The sequence below is a fragment of the Microtus ochrogaster genome, linkage group LG3, assembly GCF_000317375.1.
Source record: "Microtus ochrogaster isolate Prairie Vole_2 linkage group LG3, MicOch1.0, whole genome shotgun sequence".
NCBI lineage: Eukaryota > Metazoa > Chordata > Mammalia > Rodentia > Cricetidae > Microtus > Microtus ochrogaster.
The window spans coordinates 46,848,098-46,858,220 of record NC_022029.1 but is presented as its reverse complement, the minus strand read 5'-3'; the positions used below and the strand labels follow the sequence as shown (position 1 = coordinate 46,858,220).

At 47.6% G+C, this 10,123-nt stretch overlaps 1 protein-coding gene across 1 annotated transcript in view; it reads right to left on the bottom strand.

Annotated features, from left to right (window-relative positions):
- Positions 1-588: 588 nt before the first annotated feature.
- Positions 589-10,123, bottom strand: part of Dnajc27 (DnaJ heat shock protein family (Hsp40) member C27) — a 26,455-nt gene continuing 16,920 nt past the window's right edge. The window contains exons 6-7 of the mRNA XM_005360866.3: positions 7,754-7,914; positions 589-4,272 (exon numbers count right to left, since the gene is read on the bottom strand). Of these exons, the coding sequence (XP_005360923.1) occupies positions 4,140-4,272; positions 7,754-7,914 (294 nt within the window). The 3' untranslated portion in view covers positions 589-4,139. The remainder of the gene's footprint in view (positions 4,273-7,753; positions 7,915-10,123) is intronic.

Below are 10,123 nucleotides of genomic sequence, written 5' to 3'. Positions count from 1 at the left end.
CTCATGGGCTACACAGATTATAAGAAATGGGCTAGTGCAGGTGCGAGAATTAGCCGAGAAAAGGCTAGATATAATGGGCCAAGCAGTGTTTAAAAGAATAATAAGCTAGCCATGTGGGCGGCCGGGTGCCGGGGACGCAGCCCCACCGCTCATAATCACAACACAGACTGGTCTAAGGGACCAACAAATACAATTTTCTGCATTTTTCCCTTTGGAGTCTGAACTAAGTGGTCCTTCTCTGCTTTGCTTTGTTTTGTTGAGGCAGGGTCTTGCTCTACAACCTGGCTGGCCTGGAACCGGCTGCACAGACCAGGATTTCTGTGACCCTTTGTCCCAAGGGCGTGGGTAGAGTACAGGCAGGCACCACAACACCTGGCTCATGTTTTTGACATAGGGTCTCCCTTTGTGACCAAGGTTGGCTTCAAACTCATGATCTTCCTGCCTCAGCCTCCTGAGTACAGGGATTATGGTGAGCAAAACGTCTTGCTGAATGAAGGTCACAGCGGATGAGGAACTGGATTCCTGTTTAGTCTAGTTTTACACCAAAGATCAGGGGCTCAACAAATCAATGCAGCCAGCAGACCAGTGTTTGCTATTTGACTTTACTCTATAAAAATACACAACTTAAATACATATGACACTCTGTATACAAGACATAAACAACTGGTAGATTTAACACTTTTGGTTATTTCAACAGAAAGCAAATATGTAAATTACCTTGTAAGAGCATTCACAGTCAAGGGGAAGGGTGTGCAGAGGGCGATCAGTGCAGGGAGCTGACCCCAGCTGCCCAGCATCCCAGGACCAGGCCTTCCAGCACCGCACTGCATGACAGCTACAGCCACACCACAAGGGAACACGTTCATCCGCCCCAGAGACAGTTCATGGCACAATCAATGTCCAAGGGGCACTAACCATGTCTAAAATTGTGCTCGGCAGTGGGATAAGAAAGATGAACGGCTCCTTGCTTGTGAAGCCTGTGGTGGAAATTGCTTAGCTTGATTTTGCAACTAAATTCATTTTCAAAAGTTTTCCAAAAATGCTGGGGGACCTAGCTCCATGGGTCGCAGTGTGAGGGAAGTGGCAGTCCAGACCTGGAGAGGACACTGTCATGGCCAAAAGCAATTCCTTCATCCTCCTGGTGGCAGCTGCCACTGCCCTTATGCAGTGCTGGCAGGCACTCCTGTCTTACACTACTGAGCTTTCAGCCATCTGGTTGCCCGACCTATGGCTCACTGACCATCTGGCTGCCCAACCTATGGCTCACTGACCATCTGGCTGCCCGACCTATGGCTCACTGACCAGCTGGCTGCCCAACCTATGGCTCACTGACCAGCTGGTTACCCGACCTTTGGCTCACTGGACTAAGACAGAATTAGGTACCAGTTTGCAGGTATAAAGAAATACTTCCCACCTGAGACTTCAATCAGTGTGAACAAGTTTCCTGAGATGAAACACAAGCCTTAAAGAATGGTGAACAGATTATAGAATGACTGTAAATTTATCCTCCACATCTGGACTCTTAAGTTGACGGGCTGGTCAAACAAGGACACATTGAAATGGGGAAATAAAGTGGCCGTGCTTAAGTAAGAGACACTGACAGTAGAGAAGAGCCGTTCCCTGGGAGGCACCAAAGGAGGGGATCTCTCTGACAAAGGGGAGGATATTCTAAAGTGCTTGAGATGACTGGAAGCTTACTCTGACATATCTCCAAGGACTCCAATAAGTTAAAGAAGTGATACTTGTTGGTGACTCAGATGCAGAAGAAATGGCTTTTCTTCAATAACAACTGTTCAGATGTTTTACCCCTTTTGGGGGGAAATAAGGTCCTTTATAAAAAGCGTTTAGTCACTGAAATGATTGAGTTGGACTCCTGCTAATGTTCTGAGATCTTAACTGGGTTAAGTTGTAAAGAGGGTGAAGGACAAAGCACACACATGTGCCAAGAATTTAACTGAGCACAGAGGTCTGTAAGGGATTCCGAGAAGCTAAGGTTCATCTCGAGGCAAGTGTCAATGGTTCTAAAGCCCTATTGATGGGATTATGAAAACCAGAAAAACCCTGGGATCCTGAGGCTCAGCCTTTTCATTTTCTCACAATTACATTTATAAAGTAGTATACAGCCACCCAAATGTTAACAAGTAAGATCTCAGAAACAAAGTCTCAAGATGTAAGAATCAAGCCGAGGCTCCATTTCAGCAAGTCACTCTGAGGGATCGGCACGGGAACACTCGAGTGCCCTGCTGTGACTGGTTCACCTGCTCATGCTCTGAACGAGGTGTCTTTAACAACCATGGCGAAGACTGGGCCCCTCTCTCGGGTTGACAGCGCCAAGCACAATCCCTCATCCACATGCCTCTCGCCTTCTGTTCCAAGAGCAGGTGGATAGTGGGGTACATTAGGCATGGGGAAAGTCTCAAGCAGAACTGAGGCCCACAGAAACCTGGAGGTGGATGGAGTTCTATCATCTAAGAAGCCAGTTCAAGGGCCAGAAGAAATCACAAAGCCACGCCCCAGATCTCTTTATCTCTTTTACACAGATCTGAATCCATGAAGGACAGTACTTTAAGCTCAGTGTCACTGAGCACAGCCATGCAGAGCAAGGCTACTACGGTAGAGAAAAACAGTTCATGAGACTGCAGTGGCTTGGACTGTAAGACAGGAGTGTCTTCTTAGGTGGGAGAGATGTTATCTGGCAGCCATTAGGAGGTAGGTGCTTAAAAGTCACAGCCTAGTAATGCTTTTCTGTCCTGCAAAGCTCCAGTTATCACAGTGCTGCAGCTAAAAATATGACAAACGCAGCTAAGAGACAGAAGTCGAGCAATGAGCCAGCACTGTAAGAGATGCAGCTCCGTCCAGCTCCACCCAGCTATGTGTCTACCAGGCAGGGAGGATGCTTTCTCTATGCGAAATGAGTTTTCATCCTTGTAATTTAAAATTCTCTTCAGAAATCTGGAGCCCAAAGAGAAAAACTGTAGAGATTCTGTGGTGCACAGGCCCAAAATGTCACATTGCGCCCCCAACAGCTGAGCCTAGGGCAACTAGGGACTCAAGAAGAGAGGCCATAGCAGAGGTGGGGGAATGACAACAGAATGGGGCGAGAAGAGAAGCAGAGTAACACTGGTGTGGAAGGAAGAGACCCACTTGTGGAGAAGTCCCTGCCTGCCTCTCCCACCACCTATGGCAGGCATGAGGAGGCACACAAGTCTAGTGCCCAACACACCTGAGCTCAGCTGGCCTTTCCCTCCGTGTGGTGTGGCTGAACAAACATCCCCGAGTAATCTATAGCACGCCTTCTAAGTGCTTCTGTCCTGGCCTCTGGTCCCTTGTTCCCAGGGGCTCGGCACTCCTTGCTCTTCTACTAGCAACTATGTCTGGGGCAGAGCAAAGACCTGGGATTCGCGGTGCACTTCAGGTCCCCAGCTCTTCAGGACACTATCTCTCTCTAAGCCCTGGCTCATCTCTCCCCCTGCTGGCTGAAGAAGGAACAGAGAGAATTCCTAAAAAGGCAAGTGGACAGACCAGTACCACCTCACTTTAACATTCTTCTACAGGGGTGCTTGTTTTTCCTTTTTTCTTTGAAAGACTCTTACCATGTAATCCAGACTGGCCTCAAACTCACAATCCTCCTGCCTCATCCTCCTCAGTGCTGGGACTGTAGGCACATGCCCCCATGCCTGGATCTAACCACAGGTTGATGGTTAAAATACTAGCTAAGAAGCGGGGATGCTAAGCTCCCAGGGGCTGGGTGCTGTCCGCTTGCTGCTGTCATTCTCTTTCCTGGTTTTATCCCTTCTCTGATGATGGTATATGGATGGATTGCTCGGTGGGAGGAGAGACAGCTGAGTCAAAGTGTCCTGCTGGCCTCCCCCTCTCTAGAAGAACCCTCATGGATTTGAGAAGCCAATGCCTAGGTGATGCTACAATTACGGAAACTGAGTTATCTGGCAGTAAGAAATGAAGTGCAGTGCATGAGATGGGGGCTCTCTCCCACACAGAAGCAGGTCATCTCACTGCGAAAGGCCCACAGGCACCCACACTATTCACTTACAAATGACAGCACATGAGGGAACCGAACAGTGAGCATTTGTGAAGGAAAAGTCCATGTTGGTGATGTCACCTCAAGGGGAGTCTGCCTTCTACTTGATGTTTTTCAGGAGGGCTGTCCGGGCATTCACAACTGCTTTGAAGGCATCTTCACTGCCAGGCGCCACACACTTGTCCGGGTGAAGCAGCACTGCCAGTTTCCTGTAGGCCTTATTGACTTCCTCCCTGTGAAAAGCACCATGCTCTGTCAGTAACTGAGTTGTCCCTAAATCCTGCATCCCAGCTCTCTGGATATATTACACATCTCCCATGGGATTATTTCCTTTTCTGAAAGGTAGAACTAAAAGACTAAAAAAACCAAACAGACAGATGGTCCTATTCAAGTAGAAAAATATGGTTGTGAGTCTAGAAGACAGACCAAGAAGGGTCAGCCACTGCCAGGCAGCTCTAGACACCAAGGGCCCAGAGCAAGCCTTCACTAACTGAAGGGAGGAGAGCCTGGGCACCAGGAAAAATTCCATGGGAGAAGCTTCTGGAAGAAGAGGGGCATGTGATTAGCTCTTGGTGGAGGATCCGGAGTGCCAGGGAGGAACTGGTGGAGAGGCCTGGAGCAGAGAGTAGATGCTACCACCTCCAAAGCAAAACAAGGAAAAACACTGGATTTTATTGGCAGCAACAAGAGGAGGCATTTTGTGGCAGTGGGCACTGAGGAAGCTGTTTTCTCAACGTTGAGAGACGGGGAGGAGATTGCCACAGCAGCCCAGGCCTGAGAGCAACAGTTCAGATGGAGGCATCTGTGAGAACAGCCAAGGGAAGGGAGCTCATACAACATGAAGCAAAAGTCAGTGGAAGTGCCGGGCGGTGGTGGCACACACCTTTAATCCCAGCACCCGGGAGGCAGGGGCAGCTGGATTTACTTGAGTTCGAGGCCAGCCTGGTCTACAAGAGTGAGTTTCAGGACAGGCTTCAAAACTACAGAGAAACCCTGTCTCGAAAAACCAAAAAAAGAAAAAAAAAGTCAGTGGAAGCAGCTGAAGATGAAGGGGGAGCTGCTGAGAGGACTCCATGGTCCCGAGTAGCAGGGACAGGATGGAGAGGGCCCAGAGTCTGCAGACTCCTTCCCCATCCCACTCCCAGTCATCTTTGGTGTCACATGGTGTTCCTTCCCCATCCCACTCCCAGTCATCTTTGGTGTCACACGGTTTTCCTTCCCCATACCACTCCCACTCATCTTTGGTGTCACATGGTTTTCCTTCCCCATCCCACTCCCACTCATCCTTGGTGTCACATGGTTTTCCTTCCCCATCCTACTCCCAGTCATCCTTGGTGTCACATGGTTTTCCTTCCCCATCCCACTCCCAGTCATCCTCGGTGTCACATGGTTTTCCTTCCCAAGCTTCCTTTCGACACCAGAGTCCCTGTGATCATGGGGCATGGCATGATGCTGGGTCTTTTTGTTGGCAGGACTTCTCACAGAACTCTCCTCACTACAGAGATGCCTTTTGCTGCCTTGGAGATGGTAGAGTCTAGTGTAATCTTGGGGACTAAGGTCTGGGGTCACGGCAATAAGTCCATGTGCCTCAGGCATACATGTCAGAGCTCTTCCTGCTGCCAGGTGAGTCCTTCTGAATTTCTTGTTCTTGTTTGCATGTTATATTCTACATATGCAATATGCAGTCTTTTATCGTGTGTGTGTGAGAGTGTTTGTTGTTGTTTTTGTTTTTTCTTTTTCAAGGCAGGGTTTCTCTGTAGCTTTGGAGCCTGTCCTGGGACTCACTTTGTAGACCAGGCTGACCTGAAACTCACAGAGATCCACCTGCCTCTGCCTCCTGAATGCTGAGATTAAAGGTGTGCACCACCACAGCCAGCTTATAGTGCGTGTTTGTGTGGTGTGACCTGTGTCTGTGCATGTGTGAGGCCAGACGTCAATGGGTCTGTTAGGCCTCAACATGGCTGCTTTGGCTAGGCTGGGTGGCCTGTGAGCTAGTGTGGTAATACTTTGTTTGTGCTATGATATTTTGTTTGTGCTGTAACAAATGAAACTTGCCTGAAGATCAAAGTGCAGAACCAGCCACACTAGTTAACTACAGAGGTCAGTCAGTGGTGGCACAGGAGACAAAGGCAGACAGATCTCTGTGAGTTCAAGGCCACCCTGGTAACTGGTGAGGTAACACCAGTCTAAAAGAGAAACAGAGCCAAGTGGTGGGGGCTCACACCTTTAATCCCAGCACTGGGGAGGTGCAGACTGGAAGTGATAATGGCTGGGCGGAGAGAGGAATATAAGGCAGGAGGAGACAGGAGCTCAGTCCAGTCAGTCTGAGGACTTGTAGAGACAGGATGCCCCATTCAGTCTGAGGTAAGAACTAGTGGCTGGCTGCTTTGCTTCTCTGCTCTTTCAGCATTTACCCCTCTGTCTGACTTGAGGTTTTTATTATTAAGACAAATTGGAAATCATGCTATACTCCAGGGATTCACCTGTTTCTGCCCTCCCAAACCAGGATACATATATGCTGCCATGCTGGCTTCTGTGTGGGTACTGGGAGTCCAAACACAGGTTCTCATGCATGTAGAACAAGCACTCCATCGGCTGAGCCACCTTCCCCAGTGCTACATACGCACTTGGTATTATCAAAAAGCATTTTCCTTCTTGGAAGAAATTTGAATGGCCAGAGTTTGTATTTATCTGAAGACTCTGTGTCCTTGAGGTAGTACAGGATACCCTCCTTCTCCAAGATGGAGTCTGGGGCAGGGCCAGGGGAGCCACTGCTCTGGGGATATGTCTAGATGGGCTCAGTGTTATTCGTGGCCCCTGCACAGAGTACCTTTTGAGATTTACAGGTACACAAACACTCTCAAAGGAAAGTTCTAGAGAAACAAGACTGGCGCAGGTGTGTGTGTCAACAATGTCTCACCTACAGATGGTGAGATCTCTTTAAAGTCCAAGAACTGTAAGAACGTTTGACCCGAAACAAGTACAAACAGAATTCTCTAGAACTTAACACTCTAATGTTCAAGGATTTGTCCCAAATGTGCCAATGTCGTTTGATAGACACAGTTTGTACAGATAAACTTGTGTTTATATGGGTTAAGGGAACAGAAATCACAGAGGCCCTGGAATTTACCAGAGCTCTGGTAGATTCTAGTTAACCAAAGTCAATAAAGAGCCAAACTTTTCTTCTTCAACTGCCATGCCTAGCTCTTCCTAAATAAATCTTTTGAATGAAACAGGTAACTACACATAACCCAATCACAGACGAGAACAAGCAGGGTTCATGAAAAAGGCAGCTAGGCAGACTGTTCCTGGGTCGAGAGACACCACTGTCTCCTGGGGCCTCAACAATCACTTACTTCAATGAACACCAGTTTCCCCAGAAAAATGAGAGCAAGTTGAGATATCTTTCTTCTTCTAAAATTCTATGATTTAAGAATGACATTTTGTAAAGCTTTCTTAGGTTGTGTCAGATTCTTGCTCAACACCATCAAAAGTGGAGCAAACCATTTCACCAAGTGTTTGGCTCACTCAGTAGGAAACGTTTGCGCCTTCTATTTCTGTGCTGAGTTAGTGGGGCAGAGTCCTTTTGAAACTTATTTCCACACATCCTCAAGTGTCCAGCCAATTAGAAGAAGAAAGATTGGGCAGTACTTTTGGCAACAGAGCCTTGGGACTCTTCCAGAATTCCGCACTAAGCGCCCTAAAGCTGCTTACCTCGAGGCCCCAGGTCTGACTCCCAGCATGTCCCAACTGTCCTTACTATTTCGAATCCTGCGAATGGTGTCGGCTTGTTCTTTGGTGAAACTAGCACAGTTATTTGCAGTAGGACGTTTCCCGCCATTTTCACACAAGTCAACTATGGACACGTAAAAGGTCTGCGAAGAGAACACACCCAGAGAAGTGAGTGTGTGAAACAAGAGCTCCTTTCACACGCTTCAGTGACTCTCCAGAGTCACGAGTCATCCCCTCACTTGGAAGACTTTCCTCATGTGATCGAACTGTATTTATATCCATTCCCTCGGCATTGAGGACACAGCCCAGGGCCTTAGGACTCTACCCAACCCCCTAACTACATATTTTTAAACTTAAAATTTATTAGTTTAATTTTAAAAATGAAAATGACTCATGATCCTACTCACAGAGAAGCACATTTTAGGCTGGCAATAGATGAACACTGTTAGACAAATCTCAACAGTAAAATCTAAGAACTTCCTTTCCCCTGATACAGCTGTCATTAGCATACTTTGGTGTCCCTACAGAAACATCGGCTACCAGCGCATGTCATACACAAACATTTACATGCAAGATCTCGGGCACAACACAATGCCTAGAGCTTTTCCCAGTAATACACCTTATGCAGGCCTGGTGATGCATGCCTGCCATCCACGCTACCTGGCAGGAGTTCAAGGTCTGCCCAACCTACAGAGTGAGTTCAAGACCAGCCTCAGTAACTTAATGAGACCCAGCCTCAAAACAAAAAGTAAAACTAAGAAGGAGACTGGGGATCAGCTCAGCAGTAGAGTGATGGCTTAGTGTGAGCAAGGACCTGGGTCCAGTCCCTAGATCTGCCTTGGAATAGACCTACATTTACAGACCTTCTTTGTTTTATGGCAACCTCAGTTTCCTATTGTGGCTCTACCACAGTTTATTCAATTTTCTATTCCTGGACTAGCCAGTTAAGTCTTTTGGTCACTGCAAACAATATTGAATTGTTTTGTTTTTTGTTTTTGAGACAGGGTCTCACATAGCCTAGGCATGCCCTGAACTAGCTATGTAGTAGAGGGTGATCCTGAACTCTCAGTGCTAGGATGATAGGCATGCCATTACCACAGGCAGCTCTGCAGTATGTATTCCTGGGTGAACGGAACCTGAGTCTTCTGCAAGAACAAGAGCTCTTAACCTCTGAGCCATCTCTCCAGCCCACATTTCTGTAATTATAAGGACAGTAAGTCTCCTCTCCCTCCTGTCTCTCCTCTCCCTCCTCCCTCTCCTCTCCCTCCTGTCTCTCCTCTCCTCCCCTTCTTTCTCCTCTCCTTTCTCCCTGCCCTTCTTGCTAGGCAAGTACTGTAAACTCCCAGTGCCTATAACTACTTTTAATTGGTGTATCTCCTCTTCCCTTAGTTTCTCTTAAAATATTTTCCTCTCTTTCAGATTCTTCAGCAGCACCTTTTATCTCCTTTTGTAAAGGTATCTTTGGGGCTAGAGAACTGGCTCAGTAGTTGAGAGTGTGCACTGCTCTTCTAGAGGAGCGGAGTTTGGGTCCCAGCACCCATGCTAGATGGCTCACAACTGCCTTCACCTGATGCCTCTGGCCTCCTTACATCACATGCAAAAACATATACACATAATTAAAAATAAAATAAGTCTTTTAAAAATGTATCTTTCCCTTAAGCTTCTCTTTCTCATCTCCACTAACTGCAAACCAACTGGGAACCTAATAAGAAGTCTTGACATCTGGAAAGAAAGAGTACCATGGGGAAAGCTACCAGGCCAGGACCAAAGTGCCAGTTCTCGTGTGGTGGCCTTAGCATTACCCTTTGCTAGCAATGTTAGATCAGGCAGAACCACCTTCCTCCTGGCACAAAGTCTCTATTACACAGGTAGGAAATCAAAAGACTGTTTATCCGATTGAGTCACCAGGAAAGCGCAGCTCCAGGCTCCCTACAGAGCAGCGCAGCTGCTGTGCTCCTGTCAGCCTGTCAAGGACAAAGACTCCTTTACCTGCCTGTCTACTAAGAACCAGACTGAAGAATAAAAGATGAAGATGGGCTCACAGTTCACAAGCATTGCCAGAGTTAGGGTTGACATCTTCTGTAGCCTAGATTAATTTGAACTAGAAACAGATAGATTCTAGGAGCACAGGCAGCTGTGAGAACACACGGTGTTGACGCCCAGTCTAGTCTCCATAGGAGTGCGGTCAAAGCGGTAACCTCAGCTTAGTCCATCTAGTGTAGAAAGCTGGACCAGGCCTCCTGTCAGCCGGTCAACAAAACAAAAGCACAAGCAGCCACTTTCAGGAGTGGACAACAGAAAAACTACCAGGAGGTGAGATACCAACTCTCTTCCTAGCGGCCATATCTGGAT